General features: G+C 34.5%; 1 protein-coding gene across 1 annotated transcript in view; it reads left to right on the top strand.

Annotated features, from left to right (window-relative positions):
• LOC148837336 (dynein intermediate chain 2, ciliary-like) overlaps positions 1-17,237 on the top strand; it is a 49,716-nt gene continuing 32,479 nt past the window's right edge. The window contains exons 1-12 of the mRNA XM_088910472.1: positions 1-245; positions 861-935; positions 2,035-2,133; positions 5,003-5,083; positions 6,604-6,730; positions 6,979-7,049; positions 7,544-7,693; positions 9,442-9,501; positions 10,207-10,335; positions 10,713-10,797; positions 11,269-11,386; positions 15,135-15,178. Of these exons, the coding sequence (XP_088766598.1) occupies positions 204-245; positions 861-935; positions 2,035-2,133; positions 5,003-5,083; positions 6,604-6,730; positions 6,979-7,049; positions 7,544-7,693; positions 9,442-9,501; positions 10,207-10,335; positions 10,713-10,797; positions 11,269-11,386; positions 15,135-15,178 (1,081 nt within the window). The 5' untranslated portion in view covers positions 1-203. The remainder of the gene's footprint in view (positions 246-860; positions 936-2,034; positions 2,134-5,002; positions 5,084-6,603; positions 6,731-6,978; positions 7,050-7,543; positions 7,694-9,441; positions 9,502-10,206; positions 10,336-10,712; positions 10,798-11,268; positions 11,387-15,134; positions 15,179-17,237) is intronic.

Consider the following 17,237-nt stretch of genomic DNA (forward strand, 5'->3'; position numbering starts at 1 on the left):
ACTTTTGCAGTTTGTGTTGTATCTCTGAACAGCCGCCTGTTCAGCTTCAATAACTAAACCCGCCTGGTTACGTTTTTTTTTTTAATTTAGTAGTGTCATATAAGACAACATAAGAATAAACTTTGAAGATCATTCTTTCCTTTGTTTTTTGTCAATGGCGTTTAAGTAATAGGGGGACTTTTACAACGGTTACTCTGAAAACAATGCCTGTGCCACATAAAACAGGAACCGTGAAATCCAAGCAGGTAACATCCGATGTATTTTTTTTTCTAATTTTCACTTATATTATTGAAATATAAAGATACAGCAGCAAAAGAAAAGCAAACATATACTGTATTAACCCAAAACACATCGGAGATACAATTCGGGAATCTTCCCGCGTTCTTAAATACAATTATTTTGTGCCTATTTGATACCTGTGCAAACTTTTATGATTTTAAAATTTGATACTCAGAAACGGTTTATCGCCATAAACAAATTCCTTGTTGGCATAAGATGGTCATCATTCGCAGTTTATTTCCCCATATGCTTTTTCTTTATTTAAAAACCCCAGATGAATTACTTTCTTAAAAAGATATAATACTTTATTTCTGTGCATGTCTATGGTGACTGAAATAGCCCGTGAAATAATGAAATAAACAGCAGAAGCTCACAACGTAGCTGAGCCGTATCCAGCCTGTGGAATACCACTATTGATGTAATCGAAGCAGGATGATCATTTCCAGACTTCTATTAGTGATTTATGGAAACAATAAAACTAAAACAGTGTATAGTCTATATTCATACAGTACACGTTGTAAGCATGTGCACATGTCTAAATCTAGAGGTCTATTGATGTTTATGTTGCTTATGAATTTCAGGGCTCAAGTCAAATCCCACCCCATGCGGTCAAGCCACTCCCTGCAAAGCTTGCAAAACCTGCAGGCAAGAAGAAGGTAAGAGAGTTTAGACTACAGCAGTGCAGGGACTGGTGGCCCTGTGGAGTTGGCCTCCTCACTGGAAGATTGTGGGTTCAAATCGTAGGTGGGGGCATCGATGTTATTCGTTTGAGCAAAGTACTTCACTCACATTTCTAGAGTAAGATTTTCTGCTTTCTAAATGGATGTACAGGTAAATGTTGCTTTGGATAAAAAGCATCTGACGAATAAATTGGTATGAACCTTTGTCTTGAAATAGAGTATAACAAGCTTTCACTGCTGTTTTATTTGCCAAGAAGTGTCAGTGATGCGCCATACAAACATAGTCTAGCAACACTTATATAACATTTCTATTTGTTTCATTCTGTTTTACAGTACAGAGATGGATTTACTGAACTAGTTAATGAAATAGTCAGAGAATATTATATCCTGGGTGATGAACATAAGAAGTTTTATTATACCTAATGGCTGAAGTATTGAATTGTGAAATTATATGGTACTATCACAAATACCTAAAACCCCATCTCTTTTTGTAGAGCTGTCTTGCATAACAGGAGTGTGTCAAGTGCATTAACATAATTTTTGTATTTTTTGAGCGTTTTAAAGTATCTATAGAAATTAGACCCAGTGTAGATATAGGTTAGCAGTGATAATAAAATAATATATTCAACATTGTTGATAAAATCAAGTCCACTTAATTTGGATGTGCTTCTAACAGTTAAACCTAAAAACCTAACGTACTGTATGAAACCTCACAATTACAGATTTTGCAAAACAGTTAATCGGTGTGAATCTTCACGTTTTTTTTTTAAAGCAAGACACATAAATGTAATAGTTAAAGTACAGTAGTAATTGACAACTGGGAACGATGTGGCTTGGTTTGCTTCTTTGTAAAACTCATCTCAGTTTGACATCTGAAGGTGAAATATCTCTAGTAAAAAAGACAACTGCACTGTAATGATCTGTCCCCTTACTTCAATACCTGGAGTGCTCAGGTAATGTGCACTCATGTCTAAAGGGAAAGAAAAATACTCAGACTCAACCTGTATTACTCTTGGCTGTTGTGTAGGCATTGTCTTTTTGAAGAAGCACCATGTCTGACTCTTGTATTTTTCAGGATGACGATGATGGGACTGAGATGGGTGATGGGACAGAAGAGTGGATGCAGGGGAAGACTCTTATCAAACCACCTGACCAGCTGGAGCTCACTGAAGCTGTATGTTCTGTGATATTATTCATATTTCACCCAGCAAAGATTTATATATATATACATACTGTAGGTGCAGCTCATACTCAATCACAGGATACAGAAAATAGTGAAACTGGTGATGCCATTGTCCTGTCCCACTACAAATAAGCAGTAGAGTAGTTTGTGGAGTAGTTGTTAGGGCTCTTGTCTCCATAGCAGAGTGTTGTACAGTAAATTCAAATTCAGACTAAGATGCTGCTGCTGTACCTTGCAAGGTATTTCAATCAGATTACTAGAGTACATACTCTGGTGTAGGCCTAAATGTGGTTCACAGTCACCAACATACATACTGTAAGAATTTCTTCTCATTTGCTTTATCTAGTTAAATAATGAAATAAAGGAATATTCATTTAACAGTAACTTTAGCTTCAACCTAAGGCTACGTTAAGTACTTTATATCTGAGATTTGTAGGACAAGCAGTACCCAATGATTGATACAGAAATCAGCTATATTTTGTTCTCTAAATTGAAAAGATATAATGATTGGGTACTACGGTTTTGTCTTAATAGATCTAATTTAAAAAATGTTTTACTTAGTTTTAGCATTAATCAGTCTACAGCTGGAGACATTTACAGCCTTTCTTGTTGTAACTAATGTCGTCTTTTTTCAATACAGTGGTTTGGAGCACTTAAAAACAATAGAATAGTACTGATGTGCCTGGGTTTTTCAATATTTTATATAATAATGCTTATTACTAAAGTCATTAAAAAAGACCCATAATAAATTAAAGTTAGTAATAAAACCATTCAGGGTATCAGGTTACTGTTTGTTCCTTCATGTGAAGTCTTGTCTTATTTTATGAGTTAATGAACTCCTGAGCATCCATTATTTTTATTATTTACAAACAGTCACAGAATGAGAGTTAACAGTAATAATATACAGGATGGAGATTAATGAGATTTGTTTTAGCTTTACTAATTTATAAGTAATATACTGTATGGGATATATTATAATATATTTTTTTGTCCTTCCCTTACTTAGATGCATAAATGACATAAGCTGGTTTTTACATTTTGTTATTCAGAGATACATTTTGCAGTTATAATTAATATGAAACTTTTTAAACAGATGTAATCAGGAAGCCTTGTAGAGGTATTTTTATTTCTTAGAAATACTGCATAGCTGATTAGGATGAAATACTGTGCCCTCCAAAGTACTGGGATAGTTCAGCCAACAGCAAAATGCAAACTGTTATTTTTGTTTTACAATTTCTGTTTAGTTTATTTGAATTAATCAACTATAGTTACATCAATAATACAGATAACCTAAATACAGACAAATAAGCAATAACTGCATGTCCAGGCCATAAAAGTGCCTTGGATGAGAGTTTTGTGGACAGAAGAGACCAAGATAAACCTTTTTAAAAATAATGGAAATGTTAAAGTGTGGAGAAGGAAAGAGGGTGCAGTTGTTCCAAAGAAGACCACCTCATCTTTGAAGCATAGCCTAAAAATGAATAATTGCCTAGAACTGGCTCACTCATCTTTATTGATGTTGTGATTAACGATGGCTACAACCAAATGAACTATGAAATTTACAGAAACACCCTTTCTTCCCATGTAGCGGAAAATACTGTACTTCCATACTTATTGGGTGTCTCTTCACTATGCAGCATAACAGTCACCCAAAACATGTGGTCAGTACAACCAAGGAGTTCATTGGGAGGAAAAAAAAGGGAAATCTTAGACTGGCGAGGCCAACCTTCTGATTTGAATCGAATTATATTTTTACACACCGAAGAGAAAACTGCTGTTTTAACGATCTGATAATTGATAAGAACTCAAAGTAGCTTTAGCAAAGGATCTCAAATGATTACATAGAGTTTGTTTAGTCCAAATGGTTGTGGACTTCATGCAGTTATTACGTTTTAGGGATAAGCCAGCAAAATGGTGACTTTTACATTCTGAAATTTGCTTAGATTAAATGTGCCCAATATTTATGGACATTCAAAATCACCGTTTGATCACAGTTTTTTTTGTAATATGATCAAATGTATGCATGAAATTTCCCAAAAATAAAACATATAATTTTATTATCATTCATGTGGGAAACTAAAACTAAACTACAATATAACTGTGGGAAAATAAACTGTGTTTATTTCTAAGCTACATGAAATTTTATTATAAATCACAGTCATATGGGTCTTTAATAGTATTATATTTGAATTTAAAAAAATGAACACTATTAAACTATACCAGTTTGTAGGTAATTTTGTATAGCTCCTTTAAAAAGCCATAGTAATTTTTTATTGTGGAACCTGAAGTCCCTTGAATTGTTCAGTATTCAGCATAAGAATTCAGAAACTGCTACTCAGTTAACTTGATACTCCATGGACTTTAAATCAGCCCTAATAAGCTGTCTTATCCATCATACACCAGAGGTACGAAAGCACAAAGCTTTTTGATTTAATTTTTTCCCTCTGGTGACTGTATAAAACTTTCTGCTCTAGGCTGTAAATATGAAATAACTAGGGCTACCATTACTGTGTTCTACTGAAGGTGAAAGTTGCTAGAATTAGCCTGATTGAGTAACATGAAATCACAACTTTCCTGCCAGCACTGAATATTTTTGTGTTTTGCGAAAGCTTTGCCTTACATACCATTGATACATAATACCCTTGATACTGAGTATGACAGAAGCCGGAAATGCTTCTCACAACAGGTGTCACAATTGTCTCAACAAATGCCACACACAATGCATTCCCACTTTTAAGATGTGCTATATGCTCACTGGACAGTTTGATATTGCTTTGCATTTATGGTGTGTCATGACAATTCTGGATTTTGAAAATTGTACATTTCCAGAAGAATAATAATTATTATTTGTATTTTTTAGGAGCTGAAAGAGGAGTTCACCAGGATTTTGACAGCAAACAATCCACATGCTCCCCAGAATATTGTGCGCTACAGCTTCAAAGTCAGTACCATAGGACTTTGCTCCCTCAAATATACTTGTTTATAAGCAATACAAATTCATACACATCACATATTCATATTTTATAGAAATATTTCAGTCTGTGACATTTAGAAAAAAAATGATATAAGACAGGTAAGATATTAAACAATATTCACTTTCATCACATTTTGAAAATAGTAACTAAAAGATCATATACTGTAGAAGTACTATATGTGCTTGTGTTTTTATATTAACTATCCTGAATTAATTCTTGATTGTTCTGGGTTTGATAAGGAATTAATTTGAGAAATGTGAAAGAGTTTAAAAAGAGTTAAAGTTTGGGTGATCTTACTGAAACCATAAATCAGAGACCATAACCATAAACAATGAAAAACAGCAATATCAGTTTGTAAGTAACATCACAATATCTTTTTTTCAAGTTCATGATCAATCATTAAACACTTGGGTGTCAAATATATTTGCTATTAAACACTTCTTATATAAAAATCAAAATAGGTTAAATGTGAAGACACAGTTTAATTCTAAAGTTAGGAATACTGCCCATCTTTGAAGTTGTAATCTAACAGTATTTCTTATCTCACTTTAACAAAATGCTTTCATTGCTCAGGCGTGAAGTTGCCTTATCTGTGATAGAGATTGCCTGTCATTTACAATAGTTTTAGTACCGTAGGTTTCTTAGACCAGAATAAACCCTTATCAGGTTTTCCTAGGACACCAGACTCTCTGATGTAGTCATAGCACAACCTGTATGTCCTTTTGCTAGTAGCACATGATAATTTAAACTCTTTCTGTACCAACTATCCACTTCAGTATACAATTTGCTTTAAATTTTCACATTTTGAATTATCAGAATTGTATCAAATCTGCAGATGCAGGGAAGCTGATATAAATATTGTATAATTGTGTCAAAATGATGTACACTAATCCCTCATTAAAAAAGTAGTCGCTAAAACGAGAGATACATATTCCGTACTTACCTATTTTTGTCACCTTCCCCTACTAATACAGTATGAGCTCCAAGCACATAGCTCATTCTTCAGTTTTTATTTTTCACTCCTCTCAGCTGTTGTTTTCTTAAATATCTTAACAGTCTTAACAGAGGTTGTAAGGGTATTGTACTAGTTACAGTATGGTGTAGAAAACATTTTGAATGCATAGTGAAAAATGCAAAAATGAAATGTTTTTTGATTATGCACACTACAAATACACAATATTGGTATCACCAGACATTTTGATGCTACATCTTAATTTTACAGTTATAGGTTTTATAGTCTTTGACGGCAAAAAATCTGAGACTTTTACATGTATGTTAATGGGAATGTAGTATCTGTTGTTTTTGCCTATGTACAGGCATTTTGGAACCATCTGTGTTTGTACTGTATAGTAAAGGATGAGTATACATGATTTGGAAAACATGTAAAAAGTTTACTGATAATTTAAGAAATTTGTTTTCTAGGATTAGTTATGGACAAACTTATAAGGTCTTAAAAGAAAAACTTTAAAAAGTGCTTCTTTTCAAGGAACGTGCATATAAACCCATCAGCAGTGTTGACCAGCTGGCTGTTCATTTCTCACTGGATGGTAATATGCTGCACAAGGACTCTGATGAAGCCAGGCGACAAAGAGCCAAACAGGGTGTCCAGGAAGGTATTGTATCCAAATGATCAACCAGGAATAAATAGCTAACAACACAAATTGAATGTTTTTGTTCTGTATACTTGATGTCTGAATGCTGAGCTGCTTGTATTTGCTTCTGTATTGTGCTAAGTACTACTGGAAGAAGTTCTTTATAGATGTGCTTTTGGAAACTTTAAACAAATAAACTGTATATTCTTCATGTTATCTGTTGTTTTCTTTAATCAGTTAACAAATAAAGAAATTTTTGTTGTTTTCAGAAATAACTACCACTGAGTCTGCAACAACAGAGGCTGAAGAAGAAAAGGCAGAAACTCCGGTAACAGGAATTGTTATGCTAATTCCATCATATATTTTAAAGCAACCAATTCAACATGTTCATTAACCCTGTTGTTTTACACAAATGTCTGCAGCTAATTTAATGTTGGTTCCTGACCTTTGTTCATGATTAGTTCATATTTACATATTTACAGTACAGTAAAAAGTAGAGTATCTTTTCTGTCTTGTGGTTTTTGAAGCAAAACAAACCCAAATTTACTCATTTGACTAAAAAGCAGCATTCAGAGACTTTCAAGTTTTGTCAACAGGTTATTGAGACTTTACCAGAAGGCACTCACTGATCCTCAGTTCGTCATTGTCAATGCATGTATAGTACTGTAACTTACGAAAGGAATTACAGAGAGTTCGATTGCTATGAATAATGCATATGATAAAAAAGGTACAAACCTCAAATTTAAAACCTTAAAAGAGCCCGAGACTAGCATGCCTATCTGTTATACAGTACTGTACTTGCACAGTCCTCATCCTGTCTGTGTTTTATTGCAGGCTGGTGGGGAAGAGATTGGAGAATCAGAGGAAGGAGGCAGTGGGGAGCGTGCTGACAGTGCTGAAATCCCAAACAAGAAGGAACAGAAACTCACCAATCAGTTTAACTTCAGTGATAGAGCCTCCCAGACATTGAACAACCCCCTAAGGGTAAGAAACATTTTTTCCAATGGAAAACGGACAGTGCTGTACAAGTGGGCTTGGGGGGGGGGGGGTGTATTTCAATTGATTTGGTTGTTTAAATTACCTTGTGCAAAACTCCTATTTATCCTTATCAGGTCATTGAAGAAGGCATCCAGGAAAATGTAACAATATCTCGTCTTGGATTTGGCTTTCATTTTTTTTGTTATTCTGTGTTATGTGGATAGGAAAAAAACACAATTAATTTAACAGTTTTATTAGTTTAACAATTTATTACATTTGGTAAAATTAATTAGATTTGCGGGAACGGAATTTGTTATTAGTGTCTCTAATTTTAAAACAATGAAGAATTACTTTAATTAGTTTTCTTTTTATAATATTTCATTTTTATTCAACATAGGTAATTTACAGAATAATATCTGAAAGGGTAATATAGAACCCAAATTTGTAGAAGACAATATTGTTGTTCACTTACTGTATTTATTTTTTCATAGTATTAGAAATGTCTATTTAATTATTTCTTAATATCTGAAATTAGTTGTGTGGCACAACAAGGGGGTGTGTTCAGTGTGGAGGCGAAGCCCTGGATTTAGGGGCGACACGTTGCCTTAACAACTATAGCTGACCTGGCTAATTTAGGATGACACGCAGCTGTGGATGCCTTAAGAACACACTGAGCACTTCCCTGGAGGGACAAGCAAGCAGGACTCCAGTCCTGATACCCCAGCAAGGGGAGAACATTCCAGCAACAGTCCTGGAGGGGATTGTGAAGAGAGCGTTGAGGCTGCGTTTTTGCTTCTTTTTATTTTCTTTTCTTCTGTCCCTCTGTGATAATTCACTGGGGCAGGTCGAGCTTTCTTTTGTTTTTTGCCTCTTTCCTTTTCAATACAGAAGATGAAGGTATATTGTATCACCCAGGTGCTGTCTAGATTAAGCTATTCCTTCAAAGAGTGTAGCTGTGCAAGGAGATAGCACTTTAGTGATGCCACTGTGAGGCCAATGTTGGCTTTGAAAGAACTACAGAGCCCAGTTGCTGAACTGGAAGAAAATGTCCATACAGTAAGCCAACAATAGTTGAGTTGTCAAAATCCACAATACAGACATTTTCATTATTTTCCTTTTACATTTTTTTAACTTAAAATCTAAAAGTCTGTAGAAACCTAAAAAACAGTAAGTAGACTATCTTAAAGTACTAAATATAACCATTCAGAAATTTTTATTATTGCTTTTCTACAAAAGACTAATATGGGCTGTATAGTGCAGTTTCTCTTCTTGGTTTACATATTTGAAAATTAGGTAACAAGAACATCATCTTGTACAGAACGTGTATTTCTTAAAAGAAATAAGAGAATGCTTGCTGCTTGCTTCTCTTTGTGTAGGCACAGAATAGCACAGAGTCCCCTAACCCCCTAGCCTTCTCTTTTAACTTAATATTGTCCATAAGATATATGAGCGTGCATGGCTAAGGACCTGTTGTTCACTCTCATTTTCCAGTTGTATTCTGATTGCTTTAACAGGTTTGCAGTGTTTCCCAGATCTTAATGTCTGCTGTAAATTCATAGTAGTAGAACAATGTTTTGTTCATCCTTTCACTGATTTGTGGTATTTTTCCCTTTACCTATTGTGTGTTTTCTGAAAGACTTTTCAAACTTGACTATTGATCAGATATTTTTGTATGTGAATTTTATTTAGAAAAAATATGTTCTTTCTGTATAGAGCAAATACTATAATGACATTTCTTTTTGTTTAATTATTAGGAAAGAGGATCGCAGACCGAACCCCCTCCTCGAGCCAATTTCTTAGCAACAGCCAATCAGGTAAAGTATTTGATTTATTTTTTGATGATTATTATTTTAACACAGTAGTTTAAATTATGCTCCTTTTTTTTTTGCTTAAATCTTGCAAGTATCCCAGCTGGAGTCTTACAAGGATAGCTTGCTTCAAAGTACTGCAGTTCAGGCTGTCTGGAACAATGTTCTTAATTTTTTTAACTTCTTTATGAAAAAACATTGTGTTGTACTGTTGCAAATATTGTTAACCAAGCTCTAATACAGGTGTCTGGGAACGTTACCAACACAAATTTTCCCTGAACATATAACACCACAAAAATACAATACAGAAACCAAATTTGTAAGAAACCATGATCACAAAAACCAGTTTCAGCTGCCTGCGTTTTCCTACCTCAATGTAATATTCATTCTTATGCTATGGTCAGAGTGCTAAATAAAACCACTACGGGCACTATACCGTTTAATTCCTTATTTCTTCCCACTAGTGCTCTCACAAAGATACTCAAAACATACAGTAACTACCGATATTAATGCCAGCCTTTGATTCTTTATTTATTGTAATCTTCTCTGAATTATGGTGCACTAGCAAGTGCAGAAAATGCATGTGGCTCATTCCAATCCATTTACATCCACACACCCAGACAAATCCCGAAGGAACTTTCATTGTTCTTCAGTGCCTCTTTTTCCTTATTGTTCCTGGTTTGTAATTGCTCCTGGTGCCTGTCTACACAGTGGGAAATTTATGATGCGTATGTGGAGGAGCTGCAGAAGCAAGAGAAGAACAAGGAAAAGCAGAAGGCAGCCCCAACTAAAAAGGAGGAGGAAAAGACCAAAAAGAAGCTGATGGTGACTGAGACACAGGTACAGATTTGTGGGGATCTTAATATACGTAAAGATACAGTATAAACATTGACAAAGCTGTAAGTAATAAAAAAGTACTTAAAGTTTTGAAGTTTTGATATAAGGGTGTTATTAGGATGGTAATGTCTGACATAACGAAGCATTCCAAGGTTTTAAGCAGAGTTTAAGGAGTAGTTGCTCTGCTTTCTAATAATTTAATTGAAAAACCCCTAACTTTTGTATTAGTTGCATTCTGCCCATTCTTCTCCCCCTATTCTTTAGTAAAAGCCAGGTAGACTCTCAAGATGGATGTCATAAACATATGTGGAAATAGTGTCTTATAGTATCAATTGTGTTTGTCATAAGAGGGGACTAATAAAAATCATTTTTTTCTTCAGAGTGATGACATCACAAAGGTGGGAAAGGTGGCCAAAATCGTTGAACGAATGGTGAACCAGAATACATTTGATGACATTGCACAGGGTATATTACTGTTTGTATTATTTATTTTAGTTAAATTACCCTTAGGTCAATTTATTTCATTTAATATCTTAAACTTTAGTAGTAGTAGTGCTTCTTAGTATAAAATAAATTGGGTTTGGTGACCATTTTTTATCATGAAAATCATAAAGCTATCACTATATTTCTTTATGAAGTTTTATGTTAATGATAAAGTACTGTACATAGCAGAGTATGCATTTACAGGGTATTGTGACTGAAGAAATCTCTAGTATGCTATATATAATGCCTTTATGCAAGCTGAGCATGTGGATAACCTGTTTCATTTACTATCCATTTTGACAATGTACTTTTGGTTTCTGTGGAGCCTCTTTTCCTGTGATTCTCGTTATCAGAGCTACTGTATGTGAATCTTTCATTTTTCACAAACAAAATGGCCATTCACTTTTCAAATCCTCAGTAAGGCAGACCTGTGAAATATGTTCCTTTCCTCAGATTTCAAATATTTTGAAGATGCATCTGATGAGTTCAGGGAACAGGAGGGCACTCTGCTCCCACTGTGGAAATTTCAGTATGACAAGGCAAAAAGATTAGCTGTGACTGCCCTCTGCTGGTAAGTAAACTGTAACATTCAAAATGAATTTCTATTGGGTTTTTTATCTAGCACTTTTCTGGACACTCCACTCAAAGTGCTTTACAGGTAATGGGGACTCTCCTCCACCACCACCAATGTGCAGCCCCACCTGGATGATGCAGTATTCTGCTTACCACACAGTACTGTTCACAGTAATGAAAACAATTCAAAGATCGGGATTATTAGGAGCCCATGATTAATAAATGCCAGGGAGAAATGTGGCCATGACACCGGCGTAAGACCCCTATTCTTTTCGAGAAATGCCCTGTGATTTTTAATGACCATGGAGGGTCAGGACCTCGGTTTTACATCTCATCCAAAGGATGGCGCCTTTTTTTACAGTATGGTTTACCCATCGATATTCTAGGACATTAGGAGAAACATAGACAGCAGGGTTAATGCTTCAGTGGGTTGCCAATTGTGAGTTGCAGGGTTATCAGGGTTATAATAACCACTGGCCATGGCTTGGTTACTAAATATCTGGTCATAATAAAAAACTCAGTTGCTTCCTCTGTGAGATTTCTGAAATATTTCATGAGCAAGCTGTAACATGTGTTTGAACAGCCCAAATAGATGTACTGTATATAAGAAACACTAAATGTTCAGTTCTAGTTTCCAGTTCCAGTGAGCTATTCTGTCAAACGAGCGTCTCAAAATGTATGAAAGTACTTGAGAGATTTCACAACATGCTTTTGCTGACATGGTGAGTGAGCATGACTGTTAATAATCTAAATAGAACAAGAAATAATACAATAGTAGTAAATAGTAATTTTCCAGCTTATTATTTATAAAATAACATTCAAACAGCATAATGTACTTTAATATCTAAAACAACCAGACAATCTCAGCAGGCTTAAGGATGGATACAGTCATGGATACAGTATATTTAATTACTGATGAAGTCATATGATGAAGAGTTGGTTAATCTAATCTACATCTTATATGTGACATTTACCTGAAAATGGAAATTTTAGGTGGGAAGGGAAACAAGGTAGTGTTTGCGTGTAGAAATTACACATGTTAAAGTAGTAGGAAGTAGACGTTTTCCTTTTCACTGACCACTAGGTTGCACTACTGCTCTTGCTGAAAAGCCAATTTTACGGATTTCTGAAATACTACTTGCAAAATAAAAAAAAATCATATATAAAGCTAATATGCTGATCTTGTTTTTTAATTAGTGTAGTTTGATTGGAAAGCATGTATCCACTCTTTTATGTAAAATATCACTTTGCTTTCAGGATTATAATGAGAAAAGCTATTTGCAGACATTCATATTGGGAGATTACATAAATTCTACAATTTATATTTAAATGTTTATCTTCTGACTTAGAAATAATAAAAAATATTCAGGTATATTTGAGTTTCACTTTAAATGAGCTATCAACTAATACTTTGAAGATTCTATGACTATTATCAAGGATGCTGGCTGAGTAGGCAAATGTCCACAACATCTGGGGCATGCCTTCAGGTCTTTTTGAAGGGCAGAGTGAGTTTAAGTAAATAAGTACTTATGGAAAGTTATGAAATTAAATGCAGGTATGGATCATAACTTGGAAATGGAAGGGGAAAGTAAAGATGGATGTTCAAATGTTTATCATCATTTAGCATATAAATTCAACAATTTTACTGTATATTGTCAGAATTGTGCATTTAAAATATTTTAATCACAGAGCACTTAAACATTGGATACAGAACAATCAAAGGTGGTTAAGGTAACAAGATACTCAATGGTTATACATTTTGTAAATAGCTAATGTAATATTGTAATAATAGTAATAACTAATATTAAGGCCATGGTAGACATCACTTTTCCACATAACTTTCAAACAGTTTCAAACCTGATTACGCATGTGTCCCAGTGTGACATTTGCATCAGATTGGGTGTAATAAAAATCTACCAAGCTTCTGATGTCAAGATCTAACTCTCTGCATGCTGCACATCACTGCACTTCACAAATATTGGCTAGACAGATTTTTTCTTTTTATGAGGAACAGATAAATTTCCTTAGTATCAGAACTCCCAATAGAATTCATGGATGCAGAATCAGTATGAACAAAAATGTCCTGGCATATGTCTGGTACTTCTTCATATTAGATATGATTCCAAAGGATAGACTACCGGTCATAAGCATCAGATAACATAACCTCAGCTCGAATCAACAGTGTCTGACCTCTGTGACTCATCCTGTGTGCTGTTGGAATGCCTCCTGTGGTTGAGTTAAATAACAACTTTTGAAGTTGCAGTTTAAGCCTGAATACATTAAAAAAATTGTTGGCAAATAGAAAAAGTAAACTTATGCTTTTGCTTTCATTGCTATATTTTCATAAAGGAATCAAGTTCTTTGTAATGTATTTAATGTTAGTTTTTAAAAGCCACACCTATACTGTTTGCCAGCCCTTAGCTATACTTGACTCAATGTGCTTCCTTTGTTGGACTAAGACCAGTTGTTCTTTGTACTTAGGCTTGAATCCAATTTGTGTTGGAGGAAATTATTTTTTCCTGTATCTTTTATTAAATAGTCAGGGTTAAGGCCAGATAATATTTAAGAAATAACAACGCTATTATAACATATATTAGTATAATGTTCCAATATATGATTTTCACCTAAAAAATTATTGGCACCATTGATAAAGATGAGGAAGCACAGGTAATAAGCTATATTTTATGCTCAGAAATATGTGAAATTATAAGAAAGTACAGTAAACATAAAATTAAAGTAAAGTACAAAAGGTAAAGTAAAATTACAGTATTAGGGCAATAATTAAGAAGCTTAGAACCACTGGAATAGTGCTAAACTTGCCTGGTACAGGATGTAGGTGCAAATTTCCCCCATAAGAGAGTTCAAAAGGCAAAGTAAAATCCAAGGGCCATAGGTGAAGAATTATAGAACTTGGTTTTCTAATCTGCAATTAGTCACCACCTCTGCTGTACCAATAGGCTATTACTTTACTGAGAGCAACCAACAAATGTAAAACACCTGTTTGCCGATTGACATTGGTACTTGGATTGGAGCCTGGTGCTATGGTCAGATGAGAGCTATTTGGCATCAAAAGAAAGATGTGTGTTCAGAAAAAATCATACCTACTGTAAAATATGGTGGTGGGTCTTGATGTTATGGGGCTGTTTTACTTTCACTGCTCTATGAGCCCTTGTTGCTGCCTCATGGTTCCACCAAGTACTACTGCAGGACATTTTAGCCAAAAACCTGGCTTAAAAGTAGCCACAAGTTGATCTTCCAGCAAGACAGCAACCCTACGCAAGCATCAAAATCCACAAATAAATGGTTAATTGACCACAAAATTAAGATTTTATAATGGCCATCTCAGTCTCTGGATTTGAACCCCATTGAAAACCTTTGGTTTGAATAGAGAGCAGTCCATATGCACAAACAAGGATCTGGAAAGAATCAGAATGGTTTTATAACATGTACAGTACTCCAGTCTCATAAAACCTTATAGAAAAAGGCTGATTGCAGTTCTCCTTCCAAGCAGAGTGTGTATCACGACTGGAAATAGGGGTGCTGGAAATTGTGGCACTTATTTTTTTCTGAATTTATAATTTGACAAATTAGTAGTAGGAGATATTCCCCATGTCTGAAATTTAAAATATAGCTCATTATATGTGTTTTTATTGTATACAGACTTGTATACAGAGTTTTTTGTTAATCTTTATTGAAGGTGACGATAATTGTGGAGGTGACTGCATGTTCTTTTTGCTCTTTTGTAGGAATCAGACTTACAAAGACTTTTTTGCAGTGGGACATGGATCCTGTAAGTATATATTTAATTTTAAATGTCTACTGATTAAGAGTAGCACTGAATCTCAAGGAACGTAAACATCTTTTTAGGTTTAAGACCAGGGTTATTACTGAATTAAATATAAAAATAAAATATATCTAAATATATTTAAAAATTAAACAGAAATATGCCTGTAATTACTTTTCTTTTTTAAATTGTTAATTTATAATTTCCATTCTCTTCACTAATTGAACTACAGAATACATGATATTGTGGCTGAAACACATTGTGAGTTTGCCATGTGTGTTATATTAGTTCAGACAGATGAGTTTTAAGTTGTTATTGAATATGTTATCCTGGAAGCACACTGATTGTGTCACATAATTCCTAACAAAAGAGATACAGTATGTATAGTCAAAAGACATAAAATATTATTCCTGATCTAGTTCCATGTATAAAATTATTCCATTATTGGAATAATAACAGTATTGTTAGGAAAGGTTAATGATTGTACTCAAACACATTAAAATTACATTCAGATTAAAAGATCTAACTTAAAAATACAGTAACTTGCAAAAGTATTCAAGCGCTTCTTATACTGTCCCTTTTAATGAAATTGCCAAATGATACATGTTTTTTTAACTTTAATATTTTATTTTAAACCTGAATGCTCACACTTGTGTCTACTAAGAGTACGATAAGTCATAGTAAATATAATCAAAAACTAAAGACAAAAAATGGAGTACTGTATGTTGATTGCATCAGTATTCAGATCTGTGAATTTGGCAGAAGCACCTTTGGCCGCAGTTGTGGCCTCAAGTCTTTGTGGGTAAGTTTCTAGCAGCACTGCGCACTGGCTTGATGTTGTAGGGCTGACAGAAGTCACAGTGCAGTTCCAGGCCCATAGCTGAATGCTCCCTCCACCATGATTGACAGATTTTTGTTTGCACTAAACATAACAAAGTTTGACCAAAATGTTCCAATTCTGTCTTTTATGACCACAGAGGAAATCACATCCATTTTTCTTTAAAATTATATGTTACTTCTTTGTTCTTTGCTTTGAATGTCTGGAGTAGGTTGTGTATACAGCAAAACAAATATTAATTGCAACTTCAAAGTGTGCAAGGATCTGAGTATTTTTGTAAGGCACTGTACAGTATACGTGATAAGCGCTACTGCAGAACTGAAAATTAAATCTGAGTAATCTGGAAGAAACCTATTTTCTAAAGGGTTACATGGTAGAATTGTGTAGAGTCCTTAATTTTATTTAGTTGCTTTAGAAATGTGATAAATGACGTTAGGTATATCTGTCCAGTATATTTTGTCATTATGGTTTTCTTGTTTTGCCATTGCAAATCAGACGATATGGAAGAATCTTGTGTTGTTCACTCTTGATACTGTATGTCTGTGTGAGTTCCCTGTAAACAGAAATATTTTACTGAGAATTTAAAACTACATTCTCCTTCTCTAGTTTGGTATTCTCAAGTCTTCTTTTAAGCCTTTTTCAATGTATGTGAAAGCTCAAAATTCTCATTTCTGATCAATTTTCCCTTAGAAAAGATACAGATATTAAAGTAAAATATGATTTCTCCCCTGCAGCAGTGGCAGAAAGTTATAAAATCTTCAGTTGATCTCTCACTGGATTATTTGTGGCGGTGTCCCTCTGTGGGAGTTGCAATGGGGCGTCCGAAGGAATTTGAGTTGGCTTGATTGGTATTTATTAAAATGTCAGCCAGACTTCTCTGGAGAGAGTTCTAATGAGCGCTTTTATCTGAGCTGACAGTTTCATATTGGGCTTTAGCAGATTCTCTGCTGCTGAGTCCATCCTCCTGCTGGGAGTCTCATTCCTTTGGGAAAACTTCCTCTTCAGAGCCAATAGCTAGTTTAACAGATGTCAGTGCATTGCCATAACATCTTCTGTCCACGCTGCATGTAGCTTGCCGCCATTGCTGTACAATATCTCAATCTGATTGAGGGCCATCCATAAATTACATTAAAGCATTTCCTGGAGAACTCTTTCCAAAGCACCTTTTTCATGATAATAATCTGTAAACAGTTTAATTTTATCTCTGAAGTTTTTTTTTTCAGTAAA

Source organism: Atractosteus spatula, chromosome 3 (assembly GCF_055471065.1).
Source record: "Atractosteus spatula isolate fAtrSpa1 chromosome 3, fAtrSpa1.hap1, whole genome shotgun sequence".
In the NCBI taxonomy this organism is placed as follows: domain Eukaryota; kingdom Metazoa; phylum Chordata; class Actinopteri; order Semionotiformes; family Lepisosteidae; genus Atractosteus; species Atractosteus spatula.